Here is a 25,200-nt window from a genome sequence, read left to right as displayed (position 1 = left end):
TCTAAAATATCTCTCTGAAAAGTACCAAATTTCAAGTGTAAGGCACACAGTTCTTATCACATTTCAATGTCTCCAGAATCGGTGGCCTCCCAAATGGACAGCATCTTACAGTGATAATGCTTTTTATTTCTTGGCAGTATGTATGAAAATGATGTGTATTACAAATGATGTTTAGATTGGATGAAATATAGTACCTAGTTGTTTGGTCTGTATCAGGGATCGGCAAATTTTTCTGTAAAGGGTAGGAGTGTAAATATTTTCAGCCTTGTAGGGCATACTCTACTCGACTTGTCTGTTGTAGCACAAAAACAGTCATGGACGAGACAGAGACACATGAGTGTGGTGTGGCAGCGCTCAGCAAAACATTCTATAAGACATCAGGCACCTGGGTGGCTCTGTTGGTTAAGCATCTGACTCTTGGTTTTGGCTCAGGTCATGATCTCAAGAGTTCATGAGATCAAGCCCCGCATTGGGCTCTGTGTTGACTGTGCAGAGTCTACTTGGGATTCTCTCTCTCCCTCTCTCTCTGCCTCTCCCCCATTTGTGCTCGCTCTCTTTCTCTCTCTCTCTTAAAAAAATTAAACAAACAAGCAACTCTGTAAGACAGCAATGGGCCAGATAGGGCCCATGGGCCATAAATCTGCCCTATTTAGCACACTGTGAGAATGGAGCCAGTGTTGCACGCTGAGGGAACACTGGGCCTGATGCAGTGCCCCTGATGGCACACACCGGATGTCTCACTCCCCGGTCTTGCCAGTGTAACACCTCGCCTTCAGCAGGTGCCCAGTATATGTCAGGTGAGGCTAAGGCGAGCTATCGTGCTTAGGCTCACATGCCTCATTAAATGGATATTGCTGGGGGTTGGAAACAAAGACTGTGCAACTGAATGTGAAGAACTTCTGTGGGGACATTTTAGCATCCCTTCTGTCAAAAATTTTGAGCACACTTTGGATTCTTGCAATCATTCTTCACGCGAATCAGAGTAGTTACCCGTTTACCATGGACAGCAATGCAGCACACCCCACAGGAGCACTAGCTGGAGAGTACCAAGCTGGGTTTGAATCCCAGCTCCACCACTTGCTGGTGGATGGCTTCCTCTTAAATAGCTCTGAACCTCAATTTTTTCATCTGCAAAACAGGACACTACCTACCTCAAAGTATTGTGAGAATTTAAGGAGGTGATGTATATATTAAGTGCTCAATACACATTGAACCTTAAACCTTCACTAAACCTTCCACTAAAGTGATTAATCATATAAAATATATGTGATCCATTAAATAGATATCATTTTGGGACACAGACTCTATTTAGACACCTAATACAGTGCCTGACACATAGTACACTCTCAATAAAAGGTATGAGTTATTGTTATTTTTTTAATTACCCAGAATTCTCAGGAAATGAGCTGCCCTAGGTAGTGAAATGTAACATTGACAGAGAATCGTTACAAATCATGATCTGTTTCACAGATAGAATGCAAGTATGTGAGGACAGAAAGAGATCTGGAAGATCACCTGGTCTAGGGGTTCATAACCTAAGGTTTCACATAAGTGGACAAATCCTGAAAAATATATGCAGATTTCCTATATTTGCTTGATAGGTTAATTTTTGCTAACATTGTTCAAAACCATGATGGTAATGATGATGATGATGTTTGCACGCACACTTTCATGAGAAGAAGACTCATAGCTTCCTTCAGATCCTCCAATGGGGCGGAAATCCAAAAAAGCTCAAAAATCCAGTCCAACCCTCCATTTCAGAGGTAAGACTGGAAATCTGGAATTAACTGAGTTGGTGAAGCTCCATATTTGGTGAGAGGGCCAGATTCTAAACTCAGTTCTCTTGACTCCCAGTCAAGGGCCCTTTCTGGTACATTGCACTTTTTCCTATTTCTGGGTAATTCATAGCACTAGAGTGTATCCCTCCAAAATCATGCACTTTTCCTTAAGGAAAGCCCTTTACGGGAGCCCGTGACTGCCCGGGGAACATACCCTACCTTCTGCTGCCATTTGTCATCTCAGTCTAGCACGTCAGTGCAATTGCAGCTCAAGGGTTCTGCCATCACACCTGGATGGAAGCAATTAAGGAAGGAAGAGCTGGCAGTAATCATTACCCTGTCGACTTCCACTCGTCAGCATCATGGCCACCACTACAACTTTGGGCATTCCTGCAACACTGAGTCTCAGTCTTAAGTGTGCATAAAGTAAGATTAAAATGTTGGTGACAGGACATTGCCCATTCAAATTCAGGAGGTCTGAGACTAAAAATCACAATTTTAGTGAGTTCTTCGGGAGACCAAAGATCTTTGTCCGAGCTCACTTTCTTGCCTAAGTCCCCCAGTATTCACTGAAGAAATTTTTTCCTCTTGTGCCTTAGAGTCACACAGAAACTGTGGATCTTCATTCTGAACACTGGGTTCTCAGTGTTGTCAACCATAGCCATAGAAGGTTCAGTAGATAGGGCTGATTGTAACCAAGCACGGGGCTGGCTCTGATTATCTGATATCTCTGCTATTGCTGAGAAGGAAAATAATTTTGGCAATAAGAGATTCTTGGAATTTATCTGAAAGAAACCATCAAAATGCTGATGCTTTTATAAACAAAGATGTTCATTACAGTGTTAATTATACATTACCCATTGAAGCAACAAAGCTAAACAAAACCCTGGAAGAAACAAAGCAACTTCTAATAGAAAGGGATTATGTAAACTCTGATAAAGTCATTTGATTCAGTATTATGCAACCATTAAAATGGTGCTAGTGAAACTGTTCATAAGGATATGAGGAAATGTTTATAAGTGCTAAAATTTTAAGGTAAAAAACTGCATGTATAAAATGTTCTCAAGTAAATAAAAATGCTATGGAAAAAGTCTGGAAGGAAATAGATAAACCCTGATGAGATTACCAATGATATTTAGGGAGGCAATATCAAAGAGTGGAGGAGCATACCAGCTTTGAAGCTAGACAGACCTGAACTGGAATCCAGCCTGACCACTTACTAGCCGTGTGACTTTGGGCTGATGTGACCCTTCTTAGCTTCTGCTTCCTCCCATGTGAAGTGATGGCTAATATGGGATTCCTTACAGGGGCCTCTAAAGAGTGAGATTATGTATGTAAAGGAGTTAGCATAAGGCCTGACATATGGTGCATGCTCACAGAAGAGTGGCAATTATTATTATTATTATCCTTGTCCTTTCCATAATGGAAATAATTTCATAATGAGAAAAATATTTTGAAAAACATATGAGCTGTGTTTTACTATTTTTTTCCCCCTCCTTAAAATATTGTACAAAGGGTATTCGGGATGGGGAGCATCTGGTTGACTCAAGATCCTGGTTGACTAGAGTTTGCTGCATAGGATCTCGTGGTGGTGATGCCATGCCCTTCAGGACTGGGCCCCATTTGGGGGGGGGACAGCCCCCAGAAGCGCAGATCGAGAAGCTGATGCCCACATCCCATTGAGGTCTTACCACTACTACACTCATGTTTAACTCCTGAATTTCCCGATCAGTTCTTCAGCTGCCCAAAGGGGTCATGGACACGGGTCCTTGAGGTTATACAAGGTTGTTCAGAGGCAAGATCTTGAAGATGGGGTGAAGGCCACTTGAAAAGTACGATCAACACTCCTCTGTGTGTGAAGGACATTCTTCTCCTGGGTTGTGGATGCCAGTGTGAGGGCGGGATGAGCCTCTGCCCCAGTTGGAAGAGGCCAGGCTATGGTCTCTCTGCTCTCTGAGGCTACCTCCTCACCTCAGCTCCGGCAAGGTCAGCAAGACACTTTAATAGGGCTCCCTGTGGCCCCTTTTGTTCTAGTTCTGACATATTTCAACTCCCTTTCTTGAAGAACAAAGGGACAGAATGCATTCTCTATAGCATAGGGCCTGTCATCTGGACTATGATAAAGAAAAGGAGCAAAAGAATCCACTTTTACCAACATCCTTTCTCTTTCTGAAGGTGTCTGTGCTTGGAATGGGGCAGCGGTCAGCACCCTGACAGAGTATAGTTTCTGGCACTGTGCATGGTCATCTTTGTTAAAATATTTGATCTCCTATTTTATTATTTTAATTATTTATTTTTTGAGTTTATTTATTTGAGACAGAGTGAGTGAGTGGGGGTGGGACAGAGAGAGAAGAGAGAGAATCCCAAGCAGACTCTTCACTGACAGCGCAGAGCCTGATGTGGGGCTCGAACCCACGAACCACGAGATCATGATCTGACTGAAACCAAGAGTTGTACACTTCAGTGACTGAGCCACCCACGTGCCCCTATCTCCTATTTTAAAGACCTAATTTTCGGGGTGCCTGGGTGGCTCAGTTGGTTAGGTGTCCGGCTTCAGTTCAGGTCATGATCTCACGCTTCATGGGTTCAAGCCCCGCGTCCGCCTCTGTGCTGACAGCTCAGAGCCTGGAGCCTGCTTCAGATTCTGTGTCTCCCTCTCTCTCTGCCCCTCCCCTGCTTGTGCTCTGAATCTTTCTCTCTCTCTCTCTCAAAAATAAATAAACATTTAAAAAATTAAAAAGAAAATAAATAAAGACCTAATATTCACGTCTGGAACTGTGAGGAAGAAAGTGTGGCCTGTTAAACCCTGTGTGTTGTGAACTTGCCTCATCCAAAGATGGAGCTCTCCTCACTGAAGCTCTCCTGAGAGATAGAAGGTCTCATCCTCATCCATAAAGAACACGACGCAAGTCAACAATCCACAAAGTATGCTCAGGGTGTAAGTGCCATCCACCAAGTAATCTTCCTAGTAATGAATGTTCAACTGGCTAAGCTTTTTCTTTTCCAACACTTTCTGATCTGATCCCAGTGTGAACTGTGATCTATATTATGTTTCAGATCCAGATAGCCCACATTTAATTGGAACTTGTCAATGTCCTAGATGCTAATGACCCTGCCAGTGTTCCTTGATTTTCACACCGAATTCTGAGATCTGTGGGTTAGAGGCTGGAAAGATCAGTGTGGTGACTTATGGGTACAGGCTACTATTTGCTTTAATTTATGGATGCTCCTTGACTTCCTCAGAGAACACCCTTCTAGGTTGTGCAGACTCCGGGATCTATTAAACATCATAACCAATGAAAACTCGTCAACCAAAGATCTTGACCGATTTATGAAGAACATTCCTCTGGTTTGAAGAGGTGAGTAAATGTTGAGCAAAAAAAACATGTCCTTTGAGCTAGATACTTTCCCTTGAGAATTCAATCAATTGGCAATGAGCTAAAGATTGAGGTTAAGAAATACTTGACTTTAAGGAAGGAGATAAAATGATAATTTGAAGCCTTCTGACATTTGGTAGGATTTTTACTCACTTACACAAACATGTGTTGATACAGAGGTGAGTAACGCATGATTCTTACTCCCCCTAGGAGCTTAGAATCTAGGGAAGAGAAATGCAATAGAATCCATTAACTTTAATACCAAACAGAAGAAAAAAGCAACTTTGAGAAAGTACTGAGGAACACAGAAGGACACGGAGTGAAGTGTTCTAGAAGATTGTTCTGAATCTACAGTTTCAACCTAGAAGCAGCCCCTAAACGTCCAGGAAACCAAGCAGGCACCTCAGTCCTTTACCCCCTGCTGCAAAGTTGATGCATCTCTCCTTCTCCTTCTTATAGGCCCAAGGGGAAATTTCCAATTTAATAAGAGACAAGTTGATTTTTCCTCCAAGAGGCTTCCCCTGGGTCCTAACCACAATGGGGTCTCTGAGAGAAGGACTCAGAAGCACTGGCTCCCTCAGGGGAAGGTGACATCTTCTAGGAAGAAAAAAAGTTTTGCTTGCAGAGGCTGGTATTTTATTTGTTTTGTGTGTGTGTGTGTGTGTGTGTGTGTGTGTGTGTGTGTGTGTGTTTTAACGTCTATGCTGAAAGCTAAAAATGGCAGAGGAAACAATCTCTTTCTTTGAGCTTCAAAGTCTGGAGTATTTTCCATCTCCTCACCTGAAATAACTTCCTTTTTTTTTTTTTTTTTGAATCCCTCAAGGTCCAGTTGAAGATCCACTTCCTTTCAGAGCCTTCTCCTGACATCTGGGCCCTCTTTTACATCTTTTAATTCCAGGGGCACCTACAATTTGGCCTCCTCTGGTTAGCCCTTAGTGGACTGCCTTGCAGTGCCGATTATATGGCAGAGCTTTCCCATTTACAAAGCTTGACAGATATCATCTCCTCTGAACATCAAAATAAGTCCTGAATCTTAGCCCCATGCTTCTGTCACTTTAGGGTGGAAACGTGTACCCCCTGGGGTCAGCAGACTGGGGTGGGGTGCTAACTCCCACTTTGGCAACGTGCTAGATCTGTGACCCCGAAATAACTATGTTATAAGGCTGCTCGTGGTAAGATGAGGAATTTTTAAGATCACAATAATATCTATAGTGGTCCATCACTCTATGTCTTATCTCTGCCAACTCAAGTTTTAAGTGTCTTAGAGCAGAGACCCATGTCCCAACAATGCCTGGACCTCCGCCTTCAACAGAGCCGGTGTTCAATGCATGAATGGAAGCACCCAGAAGTATTAGAACGTACCAGTCTTTTTCTGCCCAAATCCCATCTGTTCTTCAGTCTTCCATGATGGCAACTGGAGAGCCAAAAAGGCCGTTCAGAGAAGAGACTCTCAGGGAGAGAGTTTCTAGGCAACTTCCAGAGGGAGCATAAAGCCCAGATGATGGAGTCGAGGCCCACGCCAGCCAGCGATGAGAAGATTTCCTGAGCAGGCAGTGCCGCCTGCACCTGTGCCAAGAGCTTGGCTAGTCTGCCTCCTTTGAAAACCCATTACCAGATCATGGCAAGCAAAATTTAATTTTAAGAAGGGAAATGATTTATGTGCTACAGGAATAAAGAAGTGACAGAAGCAGGAAAGCTTGCATACATTTCATTTTTTGAAATTAGACCTATAATTTTTTCATTAAGGGAGGATGCCAAGTTGGGAAAGCCAATGCGTTCCTAAGCAGAAAATTACAGAGAGGTGTATAATCAAAGTCCTGTCAGCATCACAACCCCGTGCCTTAAAAAGAGTCCATGGGAACACAGGGCAGTTTACTATCTGCCCCTTTCAACCTCCAGCTCTCACAGGGCTCTCTATTTATACCTGCTTGTGTGATGAGATGGGGAGCACCACTCTGGCTGGTGTGCAGAAGAGACCGCAGGCCAGCGAAGGCTGAATCAGGGAGGCTGGTAGAATACAGACAAGTGAGGACGGTGGCTGGCATCAACGTTTCCTGATCAGATTTTGAATTGTCATGATCATTCCTCTCCTAACCTCTCCAACACACACCAGTCTCTGTAAAGCCTACAGAACCCACTGTATATTCATTATCTAGAGAGCTGGTGACCAGTTATCTGTTTCCAGGCAGCCGGATCTTAGGAAGCTGGAAAGATCTTTCTGAGCCAGGTCCAAGCTGAAAGGCAGTCTAGTGTCATTGTTCAGAGCATGGACGCTGAGCCAGAGTGTCTAGGTTCAAACCCTGGTTCTGCCACTTGATAGGTAACTTTACTGTGCATAAGTGTTCTTACTTCAAAAAATGGGGGAGAGCAATGATATTGACACAGAGTATTTATGCATCCACTCACTCATTTAACCCAATATTTATTACACACCTACTGTGTGTCTAGTATTGTTCTGGTCCCTGGGTGGGTACAGGGTTGTGAACCCGTTTTAAAGTTTACTTATTTATTGAGAGAGAGAGAGAGCGAGCGTGGGAGGGGCAGACAGAGAGAATCCCAAGCAGGGAGGCAGGGCTCGAACTCTCAAACTGTAAGATCATGACCTGAGCCAAAATCAAGAGTCAGACACTTAACTGACTGAGTCACCCAGGTGCCCCACGTGAACCCTCTGTTAAAGAGCTTACATTATAACACAGGTGGGGATGGGGGAGACAGACGATAAACATATAACAAAACAAATATGATAGTTAATCTCAGATAGAGATAAGTTATAGGACGGTAAGTATATGTTGGGTGACGGGGTACAGCGGAACATGTGAAAAGGGGCAAGTCAGAGAAGACTTGTCTGGGGAGCAGACATCTGAGCTGAGGATGCAATGATGAGAAGAAGCCAGACCCATGATATCTGGGGAAACACATTCCATGCAGAAGGACAAACAAGTATTTCTGGAATGAGTGGTTGTTGAATGATCTTTACTAGCAAATGATACCTCATTTCCCCAGTAGTCTGTATAGGTATGAAATAATTCTATAAATGTTTTTTTGAGGAACCACTATGGACTTGGTAGGTGGGTAAGGTTGTGTGGCGTGGTGCAAGAGGTACAAGAAGACTTAGTTAATGATGAGTACTTAAGTGGTACTTGCCATGGACCATCTAAGTGTCCTAATCCTCACAGCTCTTGAGGTATGGTTAATACCCATGGCATGCCTATCCCATATTTTCCCAATCTTCTCCCCACATACCACACTGTAAGATCATTAGGAGTATAAATTGTTTTGTCTTATTTACAACTGTGTGCACAGGGACAAGAACAATACCTGGCACATGGTAGGTGTGTAATAGATATTGGTGCAATGCATAAATGGACAAGAAGGTACTGAGTGTCAGGCACTGTGGTGGGCTCCCAGCATCCCCAGACAGCCTCGCTACAGTCCAAGGAACTTTAATCAATACAATTTCCTTGAGCAGATAGAATGAAGGGGTTTAGGGGGTATCTTTCGCTATCAAGAGGATTTTACAAATCAAGCGAATACAGACTTATTCTGATCCTCATTCTACCATCCCTACCCTAAGTAGCACTTTTGCCTGTGATTTTTCAATGACCTGGTTCTTTCCTGTTGTGTGTGTGTGTGTGTGTGTGTGTGTGTGTGTGTGTTAACTGATAAAAATATCTATTTCACCCTAGAGAGGAATATGTTGATCTTGCTAATGTAATGGGATATAACTTTCTTGCTTTTCTAAATGAAATGCTAGGTGAAATATTAGCCAATATAGACACAAATCCTTTCTTCTGGAGTGAACAAGAGTTTGTTGTACCCGTGAGTCCAAATAGTTTTTAATAATCCATTGAGTCCCCTCGGCTACAAAAGGAGTCCACAGTTATTTTAAAATATCCCTTCAAGTTCCAAAAATAGAAAAGAAATCCATGAATCCTACCCATTCCATATAGCATGACTCTGAAAGTTAACTTGCAGTAACAACATAAAAATTCTGTTTGTTAACCCTCCACAGAGATGGTACCCTAGCTTCCAATGCTCTGCCCCAGGAGGTCTGCTCTCCAGCCCTCTTTGTGTCTTAGCGTCCTGGAAGCCAAGGCCATATGTTAATCATTACATGTACTATTGAGCACATCCGATATACCACTACATTTACTACGTTGTATGATGAACTTAAACATTCCTCTGCCCCTACTTGGGCAGCACATGCAATAAACAGAAAGTACCAAGCATGGTCCTGGGTAGGCCACTATCTAATGGCAAACAGAATCTCTAGAAAATTTCCAAGACAAAACAGTCCTCCAAGAGAGATCTCTGAAGGTTAAGGTCTTCTGCATAAATAGCAATATACAAGAAGCACGGCTCCTTTTCCACTCTGCTTCAATTAAAGAGAAACATCTGCCTTGTTATCATTTGGGAGATCAGTGGGCACTGCAGGCAGGCAGCAAAATCCTGAATGTGGACAGGGGCCAGGAGCAAGGCCATTTGATCATCGAAATCCACTGTGACCATGAAACCTACTTTGGCAAGGAAAAAAAAATGTTTACTCACTTACAAATTCCCATGATCCTTAACAAAACAACTGCCTTTCCTTTCATTTCCAGCAAAACATGTGATGTTTAGAGGGAAGAGGCACAGTCCAGCTCGTCCTCTGCTTCAAAATAATTTTATGCATCCTGAATTTTCTTTCATAAGAAGTCAAAGTTTCATTCCCTCTTCTGTTTTCCTCCCTCCCTTGGCTTTTTCTTCTTTTGTCTAGAATGTCATTATTTCACCCAACAGGAAAACAGAAATGGAAAGTTCAGTGCAGAGTCAGAAAAGATTCTTTAAAACATACTGTAAAAAGTAGGAAAGTTTTCTTTTCCATTATGGTTCTAGAAAGAGTCCCAGGGCCTTAGAGGAACAGTTCCTTTATTATTTACAGAGCAAGATCAGTGTAGATGATTCTAAGTTGTCTAAGTCCTAAGTTCTAATAGAAACAGTAGAGAATCTTCATTCACCACGAGGACTTTTTTTTGGTCAAGCGGATACAGATTTAGTCTGAGTCTGGCGATGAGCTATTACTACCCGGTTTTAAAGATGGGACAAGTGAGGGGACTTACATCTTTTGCCCAGAGGAATAGCAAATCAGACAGGCGAACCTTGATTAATACTGTACCTGTTTGTAAGCCTGGCACTTCTTTCTCCTAAATGGTGCCATGCTCCTTGCGCTTCAGCAAAGGATATGTTTTAATGCTGATGTAGCCACCTTCTCCCTGAGGGTAGGACCTCATGGTTTCCTGCACGTGGACCAAATGCCAAGACGGCAGCCCATCTCATCTCTGCTCTTTTCAGGTGAATTACCACATCCTTCCTTTAACTCCATCCCATTCCTTGGTCAAGGAACACACACACACACAAACACACACACACACCCCGACTCCAAAGAACTTAGGAGAATGTCTTATGTTTCTTTGTAATTCAAAACTCAGACTAAAATAAACCGTATCTTTTGTTATATTTTTAATTAACCATATCTTAATCCATTTAGTTCCACCCATACTTACGGACTGATTTCATCTCATTTATATATACTGGGTCCACCTTACATCTGATAAAGCTGGTACCTTAAAGTTGTCCATGTACCTACTGTACTGTGCACACCTCTGTTTGGAGTTGGCTGTCAAACACTTCACACATGTGAAATCAATCGTGTGATAGTCATGTAAACAGCACACATGACAAACTGGTAGGCATTTTATTGTTCTAACAGGGAAAATAGGCAAAATGGGTGCACGTGTATGTTTTTCCTACCGTCCAGACAATAGCATGATATAAATGATGGTATGCGTTTTACAAAAGAGGAATCAAATTATAAAAAGAGGTAAAAGCAAGGTAGGGGGATGGTTGAAGAATGCCTCGTGCTAGGAGAGTCTAACAGGACAGTGGGGGCAAGAATTATGCACAGGGGAGAGATTTTTATGAGAAAAATTGTCATTCGTAATGTCACTTTCCCTTCATTATTATTATAATCTCATTTCCTAATTGCATGTGCAATACAATCAGTTTTCGCAATGCTTTAATGGGGAGTCCATTGCTTTAGTTTTAAAAATAGTCCATTTTCTTGTGCTGAGAAAACAGCACATTGCCTTTAAGAGCATTGTAACTGACAAGACGGAAGGATTCAGGCAGGATGTCGAGGCTCAAGCTTTTCAATCACCTGCCATTAATATGATTCGATTTATGCTTATGTCATAGGTTTAGATATCGCACAGCGCTGTAAGCAGGGAAGGGACTTGAATAAAATACAGGGACGAAAGCAGATGGTATGCTATCAAAACCCTTCAAGCCTAAAATAACCTTTCCCAAGTAAGGAGGATAGTTAATTAAAACCAGGATATATTTACTCTATTCTGAATATCTCAATGTAAATAAAAATCAAAATGACACCACTGTAATGTGGGACTAAATGATGAAATTTCATCTATTCTATTTTTCTTTAATAGTTTCTAATCAAACTTTTCATTAAACAGCTTCATAAAATTCCACGGAGAATTTATTTATAGGGATTCATTGTAGATTTAAAAGCCTTACTTTTATTGTTCAATTAAACCTGTTATTCAGTGGACAACATTGAAACAGTGGGGAGGGGTGATGATGTCTGAGCAGTTGGAAGAGGCTGTCACACGCACAGAGGATGTGGGTCATCTCTGCCCAAGAAAGCCTAGTTTAGGCTCTAAAGCCACTGCCTGGGTTCGTCCCAGCCCTGGTCCACAGACTCATATTCCTGTCCCCCTGGTAAAGAGAAGGCACCAGTCCATTTATTGGGGGCAAACCAAGTAAGGGAAGGCCAACGGTTCACCCAGGGTGAAGGCAGCCATTCTTAACATGGAGAGTCAGGACATGAATTGTCAGTGATCTAGGTATTTCCAAAACTTTTCTATTAGCCTTTCTCCCTATCCTTTTTTTTTTCTCTTAAGTTTTTATTATTTATTTACTTTTGAGAGAGAAAGCACGAGTGGGAGAGGAGCAGAGAGAGTGGGAGAGACAGAATCCCAAGCAGGCTCTGTGCTGTTGGCGTGGAACCCAATGCGGGGCTCGAACCCACAAGCTGTGAGATCATGACCTGAGTGGAAGTCAGATGCTTAACTGACTGAGCCACCCAGGCGCCCCTCTCCCTGTCCTTTAAAACCAGACCCAGTCTTGCCTTTTTCATGAGGCTTTCCCTGACCCCCCTCCAAGGATCACCCCCCTCCCTGCCCCGGCCAGCCCAGTGCTAAATTCCTCCTGTGCTTGCTTTCTGCAACACTCACCAAATACTTAATCATTGACTTTCTTGTAACATTAGTTAACCTTTCAGGTGTGTCAATCCTGTCTTCCCCAATTAGATTTTTAAATCCTCCAAGCAAGCAAGAACCGTGTTTTATTTATCTTCTGAATGCCCTCTCTCACCCCCACTCCATAATCCCATTTAAGAGGAGAAAGCAGAAAATATATTAGTTAATAAAACAAACATTATTTAATCATAGGAAAGCAGACACTGTCCTTTTGAGAAGGGCCTTGCAGGTACGTTATGGCAATTTATGAATTCCATGTGTCAAAGGTGTAGCTGATAAATGCTATAAACCCTTTGCCATCAGCTCCACCATTCACCCACCTGGTGATATGGCTAATAAAATTTGATTTTTACAGCCTAGGCATACTGTTACCTAAATTACATTTGACCAATTACTGAAGTCACCAAACGTGTGGTACAGAATATATACTGTGTAGAAAATTCATCTGTGGGCCCCCTGGCACTCGCGGTAATCTGACAGAAGTGCTTCAGTCATCTGGCAGTGTTTAATATTAGGAACATTTGTTTAATGCTAATGAAATTTATGTTCTCCTACCAACTGTTAGTTGGTTGGAGAAACCCAACCCCACATTTTAACAAACTCTTTAACCCATGTTGCTTTCAAATACAACCAATTGGAGGTTTAAAAGGGTGTTTTCTGGAAATTTAGATGTGTGACCCAACGTGGAAGGTGGGGGAGGGATGTTGGCGAAGGTATGCAAATCAGGTCAAAATAAGCTCTTTTGCAGGGGGAAAGGGTGTCCACTTAGGAGAATGAAATACTATACGAAGTACAAACTCAACTAATATTAAAGATTAAAGAAAAATCTAATATTCTAATGATTAGGCTAGCCATCTAAAAGCTCTTTAAAGGTACCTTTATTCCAAAAGAAAGCTTCCACTTTAAGAGGCTGGAGAAGAAAAACAGCATTAAAATTAGCTTTACCAGAAGAAAGTTCAGGAAAACATTCAAAAGTCAGATGCTTGTGTTTGTGAGAACATTTAAAACTAATTTAGGAACTCTTAACAACCATTGTGATCACTGTTAAATTGGAACTTCTTTCTATTACCAATTCCAGACACAACAGCTTTCAAGCTCAATGACTAATAACTCTTAAATTAGCCAAAAAGGTTAAAACATTTTTCATCATGTTACATTGTGATGCTCTTTGAATACTCTTAAGTGAGGGAAAGCATTCTTTCAGTTTTATTTTGTGTCAGAAATTTACAGACCTCATCAGTGGCAAGCAGGACAGAGGGGTTTGGACGTCAGGGATATGGGGAAAAAAAACAACCCTCAAAACAGAAGTGTTAAAAAGGGAAGATTTGTAGAGGTTGATCTGAAAAGAGAAGGTATTAAAAAATGTATTGGATACATTCATCTACTTGAATACAAAAGGTTATTCGAGTATTAAACAATTCTTCTTGGAAAAAGGAGAAAATAACTTATAGAAACACTACTATTCTCTTATAGAATGGCAGTCGTTCAGTAAGCCAGAGCTGTGAAAGGCATCCGACAAAAAAGTTTGTAAGGAAAAAAGAAAAAGCCAGGTCCGATGAACCTAGGTGCCCTACTTCTTTCCTCCCTTCCTTGTTGGATTATACATCATCCCCTCATCCTCACCCCTACGTACAACACCCCCCTGAAACAGGTGGAAGGCTGCCTAGGTCATGAATACAGTGGATTTCTCAAACCATGCTGAGGCCTGCAATTGTTTAGCAGAATAATCTGAATCTGAATAACCCACAAACTAGGGATCCTTGGGAAAACATTAGCCGATGGAATCAAGGAGTGTTCCAACTCAAGGGGACCCCATTAGTGCTCCCTCTGGGCCAGTGGTCTCAGACTCTTCTTCACCCCAGGACCCATGAGAGATTCAGCATGGGTCGGTCATCATACTGGTCGCTCCATGGTGGCAATTCCCAAAGAAGGGGTAGGTGGGGGAGTTTCATGCCTCTGTAAGTACAGGAATTTCCAGGGAACATTTATAGCTTGATAAAGCACCCCCAGGGCATTCTGATATCCCTGCCCAGCCTGTTGAGAACCACGATATGAGCCAGTCTCTTCAACAAACAGATGAGAAAATGAAGATGTGAGAGATGTGACCCTGGCTTGCCTCCAGTCATTCACTGCATCATGCAAGGTCTCCCAAATGTATATCTCTTCTCCTCCTTCACTTCTATCTATAGAGACACATGACTGATCAGCTAGGCAGAGATGCAGATAAAGATATGTGTGCATATATCCATCTTTGGTGGGCATGGTGTACAAAAAATATATATAGATATCTGAATATAGATATATAAATAAGTATAAAAATATACACAGATATCTGAATATAGATATATAAATAAATCTCTCTATATTTTTTATACACTGTGCCCACCAAAGATGGATATATATGTGCATACATACATATATATGAAAAAAATTAAGAGGCATGGGGATCTATCATCAGTCTATCCGTTCACCTTTATAGTACTGAAGTAGTCACAACTGGTGCATTTTTATAGTTCCTTATAACACGGAAAAGGGTGTGATCAATTAAAAACAAAAATCAGTATCCAAATAGCCAAAGCCTTCAAAGAAAGAACTAACACGGAAGCTTCTTGTCTGAAAGTCCAATTTCAAGGTCAACCAAGCAACTTTGGACCCTATACTGAACAACAAATTCTAAATAATAACCTTTTACCCTGGTAAACAGAGGCTGCCGAAGAGGCAATGACACTTCATGCCACAATAATTTTGGGGGGAGGGGAGGGGAGGGGTGGCACACAGAGATTGTGAAAATAAGCCTTGTTCCCCATCACCACTCTTTACAAGAACCGAAAACAACTAAACACACACGCGCAAGTTTCAGGTAGGAAAAAAAAAAAAAAAGACTCACCAAACTCATCGCATATACTCTCATTTTCAATGAGAGTTGGGTGGTCAAACGTGTCTCGACAGTACAGGATCTGAGGGTTCTTGCTGACCACCGCAATGCCCCCCAGGGCTAACGCAAACTGGTCCGTTAGAATGGAAGACGGCTTATCCTGGATGCGTTTCAGCATCGATCGGTACCGGCAGTACTGAGGGTAGCTGAGAACGATCACGTTGGTTTCTTCATCGTCCTCCCCTAGACAAACGAGAAAAAGCTCCCATTACTTTCTTCCCTCCAACAAAGAATTGTCCAGGCTATGGCATGATTTCAGTGATCACTCTGGTTTTGTATTAAAATGTGTCTTCAGTGAGACTCTTCTACCAGGTCATGTTTGTCTCTGTCTGGCTGACGTGGGCATTCTCCCAGCCCCACCTCACCAACCCAATTCCACTAAAAAGCCTCGGGTTACTGACAGGGAAAAGAAAAAGTGGGGAAAAGAAAGAGATGGGGTGATCTCATAGACAGATTAAGCAATGTTTGGGTCACCAGAAAGCAGCAGAACCAAAAAACTGTTTTGAAAGAGTCTGATATATATTTTAAGCATTAAAGTCACTCATCATAGGAAAAATCAGCATTTTGTGGAGCTTCTTTATACATATTTCCAGAGTCTGGTATTGCTACATTTTTGGATTATATATTCTTTCAGTGCTGGAAGTCTCTGTAAAGGTCATCTGGCCCCAGAGAGATGTCCATAAGTTCAAATAGCATCATCATCAAATCTGGTGGTGGGTAGTGCCATTCAACAAATATTTCTGGTTCTCTTTATGGTAGTGTGGAAAGACCGTGCTTCCTGGCCCACTGGAGTCAAGTGACCATGTGACTTGTTTTGGCCAATAAAATGTGACAGAAGTGAGTGGCTACTTTAGGGGCCAGTGTTTGACTGACAACACTCTCTTTCCCTTTGTCCTGGGCATCTGTAATGATTCAGATAGTGGCTACTCTGCAAGTCAGGGTCTTGGAGTAAGAATCACATGGAGCAGAGACCCCTCCTTGATCCTAAATGGACACAGAACACAAGCACAAAAGGAACCTTTGTTGTTGTAAGTGAGGCTGTGATTTGGGGGGTTATTTGTTTTTGCAGCATGATCTATCCCAACTTGATTGATACCTCCACCTTCTTTGCCCTCCCCCCTTCTCCTACCCCCTGCCTTCTAATGTTCCTCCAATCCATCTGGTAACTTGGCACATCTCAGAGAACCATGCTGAGAGGACTCCCCAAGCATCCTTGTGACAGCTCCATCAGAACCAACTTAGCTCAGAACATTTCAGCCACTTTAATGAAACTCTCTTTTACAATGATCTTAATGTTTATCTGCACCTCTCTATATTAAGTGATTATTTATAAAAACCAGATTCTGCATGGAGGAATCCTGCCTTCATCTTAAGCCTGAGAAATGGCAAAAACTCCCCTTTGGTAGCCTGCCACCTGCACAATGTCAAGCTGAATTTGGGCTCCATGACCCAGTCTGCCATCACTCTTTATAACCACTCCGTCAGGGCGTTTGTAAGCAATTCCCAGATATGTCACTGGCTTATCCAAAGGGAAAACACTCAATATTTTGAGTCCTTACCATGCTGCAGGGAATTGCACAAGACAGTTGTTAAGGATACCAACATTATCGTGGCCATCTGGTAACCAGTGGGAGACAAATGAGTCAGGACAGAACAAATGATAGAATATAACCAGTACCAGTGGAAGGTGTGCATGTGACCTTTTCAGATAGGAGGCCAATACCCAGATGTATTTCTAATTATGTTCACTTAGTTCCTCAGGCTGGAGGCTTCTTCGAGAATGGAGATGTTTAGCTGCTTTCAAGATGACATCTTTTAACAGTTTACATTTCTTAGACTCCTGCCTGGTTGTGGGTAGTCACTTTGTCAGCTGCCATACTGAATTAAAAGGAAATATGTTTACATTGAAGGCAAGTCCCCAAATGAAGTACAGTTTTTAAGATGCTGAAATATGCCCCAAGGCATTTAAATTTGAGATTTTTATGGCAGACCCAGACCCTAGTTCACACATTGGGTTCAAATCTGTGCTTTCTATAGAGTTCAAGCACAAAGAATTTTATAGGAACTATCCACCAAACATCATCAGAACTCCAGAGCACTGAAGCGGCCCCCAACATGTCAACTGTATTATTATGCTGTATTTGTCCAAGACGTTGTGGATGAGAGAGGGTATAACCACGGACTCTGAGGACTTATTTCAGCATGCTCGTCACCTAATACCATGTCTGTAAAGAGTAAATACTGTGCAAATCTATACACAGCTTCCAAAATTCTATCTTGGTTGTGCTGTTGGCTTTCTGTACAGGGGCAATGGTTGCACTAGTTTCTCCAAGTGGTCTTGAAATGAAATGGAGGGCATCCTGCTTTTCAGGTGGAATGATGGCAGAAGAATGGATGCTTCAGGGTTAGTTTTATAGCAGAAGATGTCACCTGCGTTCTTGGGACCATTTCACTTCCTTCTTATCCCTTCATTCTCTTTCTGTTTTTCTCTGATCATTTTTCATGATAATGCCATCTCTAACCTCTCCCTAATTCTCTGGAATCTGCTCCCTGGCTATCTTTCGTGCTTAGAAATGACCTGGTTTTTGTTGTTGTTGTTGTTTGTTTGTTTGTTTTTGTTTTTTTCTCTTCACCTCATCCTAGCTCCAAACATTTATCCCTCTTTCTTCATGCAGTTCCCAAAACACAAGCCAAGCCATGAATCCTCTTTCTGTTGGAAGAAAAGCTAGCAATTTCCCTCTGGTCCAAGTCATGGAAATATGTCCTATGATATCCATTCATTTTGGAGATATTACTTCTAAGAGTGCTCCCAGGACTGCCCGCATCAGAATCGCATAGAGTAACTGTAAAAAGGCAGGCCCTAGGGGCCTATCGAGAACCACTAACTCAGAATCTTGAAGGTTGGGGCCCAGGAATTTACATTTTTAACAAACTCCCAAGTAGTTCATGCACATTAAACTTTGAAACCACTACCTCAGAGTCTGAATTTAGCTTTTGCACAGATGTGTAATAATTTATTCAGTTTGGGTTTTGATTTCTGTTTCTGTATGTATGTGTAAACACACACACACACACACACACACACACACACACTCCACTTTCAATGGGAATATGTCTCGACAACCCATTATAAGTTGAAAATACCCTAAATTGAAAAGACATTGAATACACCCAATCTACCAAACGCCGTAGCTTAGCCTCACCTACCTTAAATGTGCTCAGAACACTGAGATTGGGCAAAATCATCTAACACAAAGCCTATGTTATAATAAAGTATTGAATATCTCATGTTATTTATTGAGTACTTTACTGAAAGTGAGAAACAGAATAGTTGCGTGGGTACAGAATGGTACCAGTGTGTCAGTTGTTGACCCTCGTGACCGTGTGGTTGACTGGGAGTTGTGGCTGGGGGCTGATGGCAGGCACCAAACAGTATTGTGCCCATATCGCCAGCCTGGGAAAAGATTCACATTCAAACTCAAAGTACAGTTTCTATTGAATGCGTATCGCTTTTACATAATTGTAAAGTCAAAAAATTGTTAAGTTGAAACATCTTAAGTTGGGGTTCCCAAGAATATATATATTTATAACTTGTTTTTAGGTATATGCTTCTATCAAAACCCCCACTGTATCCAGAAAAGAATATAGGACAGAATTCCCTTCTTCTTGCCACTTTCCCAGGATTGTTGTAGGTGTCACAGAAGACCCCAAATGAAAACAAGCGCTCTTAGCCAAAAATACAAGGGACAGAGGGACTATTTGTTTAGAAATACTATGATTTCTAGTACTGATAATAGAACACAAAAATTTACAAGGGTCTTTCACAAAACACATCTCTTCTGTTCCTCACAACAACCCTATTAGTAGGATTTACTGCTTCTGAACATCCCCCAATTCAGAGGTGGGGTAACAAGTTCAGACACCCAAGTGACTAGTTCGGGATCTCAAGGAAGCAAAGTGACAGAGGTGAGATTGCCACCTGGTCTTTTAATTCCAAGTTTGACGGGCTTTTCATTATGACAAAATGTCACAAATACTAATAATAGCAAAATTATTATCATTAAGGTAACACTTTGATTTCTTTTCCTATGTGGCTGTGGTTGAAAGAAAATCTTTGTTTATTTGACATATTATTATTAGAAATTTAAGCAACTTACAATATTAGGGAGGAGGATGATGGCTTTTGGTCATGTAAAATACGAAACCTCTGTTTCATCAAGAACTGTAGAATCCAGCCAGCTACAAGCCAGGTTCTACTCCGGTTCAGTTAGCTTGCTGTTATTTGGGAACATTGCAAGTCACATTGTAATGATCTAGCAGCACTGACACATCTTTCATGTACAGTGGTCTCGCTTTTTGCGGTTTCGCTTTCTGCGGTTTGTGGTCAACGGCGGTCTGGAAGCAGATGATCCGCCTTCTGACATATCATCAGAAGGTCAGTGGTAGCCTAACACCACGTCACAATGCCTACATCATCCACCTCACTTGTTCTCCTCACTCGGGCATCCAATCATCTCACATCATCACAGAACAAGGGTGAGTACAGTATAAGGTGTTTTGAGAGAGACTACTTTCACATAACTTTTCTTACAGTATATCGTTATTAGTGTTCAATTTTATTATTAGTTATTATTATTCATCTCTTACTGTGCCCAGCTGATAAATTCAACTTTTTCACAGGTGTGTATGAATAGGAAAAAACAGCATATATAGGGTTTGGTGCTATCTGCAGTTTCAGGCATCCACCCGGGGTCTTGGAATGTATCCTCCATGGATAAGTGGAGGATTGTGTATATCAGCTTCCTACTTTCTACCCATATAATAGGAACTAAAGCCAACTTCAGGTTGTGCAAGCCCAGAACCCCTGTGCCTCATTAACCTCTTCCATACTAAGAATCTAGAGGTCCAGCTGGGACCTGGTTTAATGTGGCAATGCTACTTACTACTACCAAACCAAAAAATTATGATACTTTTGCTCTTTATGAAAAGAATCATCCATTTGGACCAGAACTTTGGCATTGTTTGGAAAGAGGTAAATTTCCAACCTTACAATTAGACATCATGAAAGGAATTGTCCTTAATAAAAAAAAAAAAAAAAAAAAAAACAAAAACAAAACAAAAAAACAACAGCAACAACAAAAACAGGCAAAGCCATGAGACCCTCAGGACTTCCATGAAAGTTAAGAAAACATTCTGGGTGAGAGTGAAGAGAAGATCCATAGTGAAGGTGTGATCTGAAAGAACCAACCATTCATCTAGGGTAAAATTTCTCCGAGTGAAGATACCTCAGAGAAACTTTACCCTAGAAGAATTTGGTAGACATGCTTAGTCAACTGGAGAAGAATTTTATTCTCCCAAGTACAGTCACCTTCACAGGAAAGTATGTAAAGCAGAGAATAAAATTATGAGTTTGGAAGAGTTTTCCAGATCTAAACTCATGATCCTATAACTTCCCCCTAAGCCTTTGCGTTAAATTAACATCTTCCTCATACAGCTACAAAACTATTAAATTGTTCAACAGCTGTCACATTTTATTTTGCCCTAGTATACTAAGAAACAAATAAAGCCAAACAACCCCTTTCAAGAACTCTTATTTAAATTCCTCAGCTACTACTTTCCTCCTTTTGCATTTCATGTACATATAAACAAACACTCCTATGCAGTTACCCATGAAACGGAGGCTGCCAATAAATGCTGCATAGGATATTTTTCCCTTTCCAATTCATAATAGGTCTAGCAGATAAATCTAAGAATGAATAAAGAATGGATAAATTGCACATTTGTTTAGCGAAAGATAAACAGAGTGTTCCTGGAACAAAGATTTTCTTTCAACCACACCCACATAGGAAAAGAAATCAAAGTATTACCCCAAGGAATCTTATTCTAACACACTCTAGTCAGCTATAGTTGGTTGGATTATGTATGCATTACTTGATTTCTGTTAACAGAAAATGATCAGCAATAAATTGTTGGTACCAAAGACTGAAATTTTAAGCCATATTATGATATTCTATTAAAATGTCATCCCATTTCTCAATTCCCCTCCCCACCAAAAAAGAAAGTGAAATATTTTTAAATGAAATATTCAAAGAGAATAAGAGACCCAAAATTACTAAACCTCATTTCAACTTCAGTGAAAAGAATTTTGCCTATTAAAAGTTAATACCTAAAGTACACTGCTTGTAATGCTCAACCAAAATTACTCTAATCCTGTGCTTATATCATAATTACACGTTTTGTTAACCTCTCTCAATGTCAATTTTTCACTTATTTATATATTTTCAAAGTCCAAAACAGAATTCCACAGAGAAACTGTAATTATAACGTGAGACTCCACCCAAGCTTTTCAAACAGTAACTGTATACCATTGCTTTAATCCTCAGAGTTGGGCTGGGAATGGGGAAGGGGTGGGGGGGGGGGAGAGGGTAAGAGCAGGCATTCATTCTGAATAGCACGTTGCTCAAGTTGTCTTTATACAAAGAGAGATGCATGAAATAGCAAACACAATGAATTAATGGAGCATTGACTTTCAAATATCCATAATGCTATTTTTTTTTTTTTAACAGATAATGGTGGCCAAATGCACAGAAGGCTGAAAACATAAATTCCGGAGGAGAAATTTGCTTTTATCTGTTACACAACATTTAGAAATGTAACTTTCTTTTTCATTCTGGGGGAAGAAGGGGAAGGCTTGTTTCGGAAACATCACACTATTATGCTTACTGAAAACCACTATAATCTACTTCTAACATCAGTAAGCTTAAAAAGAAAAATCTTAAAAAAAAAAAAAATCTTTGCACCAGGATTTTATAGAGCCTGGTGGAAAAAGTATGCATGTTCCTTCCTGCACCTAATTACCTCAACTGAAAAATCTGCCAAGTATTTTGCCCTTTAGTTCTCTAATCGCATTAGGGCAAATGCATTTGGATGCCAATAGAAACAAACATTTAAAGATTTTCACTTAAAAGATTCCAAATATGTATGAAGGCTACGTTTGAGACACAAAGTCCCCAGTCCTTCAAAGACAACATACAGTGTTCTTTTTTTCCCCCCAAGCAAATATGAATTTGCTCCTGTTATAAAACTTGATGTCTAGTTTTGAGACAATTTAAGTAAAATAATGTCAATATGAGAGGCTCTTACAATGATTTATGCTTCTTTCTGTTACTTTATTACATTAGACATTCCTTTCTCAAAGCTTTATACTTTTCACTGTGCTCCTAGCAACCAACCCACGGCAAAGCATCAACTTTATATACCTGGCACTGTTCCAATTCTTACTGCTATTGACAATTATATTGAAGTTTCCATTTAATTGCTGCTCTGCTGTGACACTGAATATTTGTCATAATTAGGCATTTCCTATTTTCTGTCCATTCATTTCTGATTATTACTGAAAATGATTTTTTTTTTTTACTTCAGAAAACCTAAGCATGAAAATTCTACAGATAAGAGTAGCTACAGCTGTTACTATCATTACCAACATTGTAACATGCAGGAAAAAAAAAAAGGAGAGAGAGAATATAATTTCTCGGAAGGTAATTTTCCTTCCAGTCTAAGTGCTCTTATTCATCTTACAGTTACTCAATGATTTCCTGTTCTAATTACAGGACATTATACAGAAAGACATTCGTAAAAGCAAAAGACAGCAGAGCAGGAGACTAAATAGCCTGACTTGGTTGAAAGTGTTTAAAATTCCAAAGTTGTACGTCAACTTTATCAATTCCTGGTTACAACGCCGTGTAAATGTGTAACGTGTCCCACCATATTTCTCAAGCTCTCTCAAGGCAGTAAACTCAGTACCCAGAGTAAGTACACATCAAAGGGGAAAATACATTTGCAGTTAAACTGATGTTGGGGAGGAGCTGGGGTCGGGGGAGGATCGGTTGTTGGTTGCTTTTTTTTTTTTCCCCTCATCAAAGCTGTTAAATTGGAGGCATGCCAAGACAAGGAGTGGAAAATATTAATAATAAAAATAAATTAAATGCCTGATTAGAAGGGAGAGAGAACAAGATTCCATCCGGAATAGAAATGAAAATGCCACAAACTATTTCATAAAAACATACTGTGACGTAAATTACACATCAGTATTGCACTGTTGTGGTTATTTTGAGAAATGGTTTGTACTGTAAGTCAGCTGGTGCTGCCCCACCCTTGATGATTTTGTAATTCTCTACACAGTAAGCAAGTGGGGCAGCCCTGAGGTTGCTAAGACAGAAAACAGACCTAGCCATAGAGAACCGGCAATAAAAAAGATAATGTACTTTTAACATAACAGAACAAGGAGATTGGCTTTATTAACTAAAAAAACTACTTTAAATGGTCCCCAGCTTGCCATTTGTTTTGATAAATGGAAAGACAGATCTTCCCAGGATAGGCCACGAAAACATCACTGGGGAACTTATAAAGAAGAAAATGTGGGAAAATATCTCAGGGCATGGTTGTAAACAGAACAAAGAATATTTCAAATGCAAAATCCAGGGTTTTTAACTAGCTGTTTCCCAAAGCAAGCCCCTTCCAATACATGGGCACACAAATATAAAGCCATGTATTAATACAGTAATATTGGCTTTTGCCCTGACAGTTGCTTCCTCGCTCCAAAAAGAAAACAATACGAGGCTCAACTAAAACCAAACGCTGCCATGACTCTGAGTAACGAACGAACCCCCTGGGAAGCACGCCAGCCCCACCTCCAAGGTTTTCCCAAATGGTGCCTGAATTCTAAGCCACATCCAGGAGCCACTCTAGATTTCACTGTGAGAATTCCGCACCTTCTTTCCACACGGCTCATCTCAGCCGAGTGGCAGTGTCACACATGACCGTGGTTAGGCAATAAGTGCATGTACTGTTGAGACCACGTGGCCAGACTGACACGTAGGTGAAGTGGTGACCGCATTTGGAGTGTGGTTCTAAGGGCCCTGGCCTACCTTCACTTGCCTCCCTTTCACAAACTGTTTAACTATAGTTAGTCATTCTCTTTTAGTATAAACGAATTTCACTATCTGAAGAAGAAAGTATGAAGAACCCATGAGGGCACCAGGGAGCCAGGGCTTAGACACAATTTCTCCTGCTCTAAAAATTGTGCCCAAAGTTTTCTCAGAGATGAACTCACACATTTGTTTATTTACTAGCAGCCCAGGTGAGGCGATTATATTGGCTTTGAACCTAGTTAAACTCAACGTTTTTTTGGTTTACAAGGAACTACACCAAAGATCCAGCCTCTACGGGTACTATGACAAAGTTGTTACAAGAGAAGGAAACCTGACCTCATTAGCCCAACTGGCTTCAAAAATTATAATTATAATTACTTCTGCCATCTTTCCCCTTATAAATCTATATGGCTTTTTATTTCCAAGTTGTGTCTTACACTTGCCAACATTTCAAGAACCACAATGCCATTACTGCAGCAGCTGTATAAACCCTTCACATTTGAGAGACCCTCCTGAACCCCCACACTCATGAATAAACCTAATTAAGGTGTCATCCAGGACAGATCAATAGCAAAATAATTAACTTCCACACATCAGTCTTCTCAGCATGTAAGATCCAAATGTGTGTCTTAACAAAATGACTAATCACTATTTGTCATGACTTTCAAGGACATGATTATTTCACAACTAATCAACACTGATCAGGCTAAATCTCATAAGTCCCAACATTGTTTATATTAGGGGAAAAAACCCATCATGTGTATGGAGAATTAAACACCAACAGTGTAGGATTGACTTATATTGACACGTGTGTGTGTGTGTGTGTGTTTGTGTGTGTGCGTGTGTGTGTGTGTATGTAATGAATGC

General features: G+C 40.9%; 1 protein-coding gene across 9 annotated transcripts in view; it reads right to left on the bottom strand.

Moving 5' to 3' along the window:
* ARID5B (AT-rich interaction domain 5B) overlaps window positions 1-25,200 on the bottom strand; it is a 217,195-nt gene that overhangs the window by 113,282 nt on the left and 78,713 nt on the right. For all 9 annotated transcript variants that reach the window (XR_006209362.1, XR_006209364.1, XR_006209363.1 and 6 more), the window contains exon 4: window positions 15,356-15,586. Coding sequence is in view for 3 of the 9 variants with exons in the window: in XM_042961048.1 (XP_042816982.1) it covers window positions 15,356-15,586 (231 nt within the window). In the remaining 6 variants the exon portion in view is untranslated. The remainder of the gene's footprint in view (window positions 1-15,355; window positions 15,587-25,200) is intronic.

The sequence above is a fragment of the Panthera tigris genome, chromosome D2 (genome assembly GCF_018350195.1).
Source record: "Panthera tigris isolate Pti1 chromosome D2, P.tigris_Pti1_mat1.1, whole genome shotgun sequence".
NCBI lineage: Eukaryota > Metazoa > Chordata > Mammalia > Carnivora > Felidae > Panthera > Panthera tigris.
Note: the sequence above shows the minus strand (reverse complement) of the source record. Positions and strands in the feature narration are given on the sequence as shown.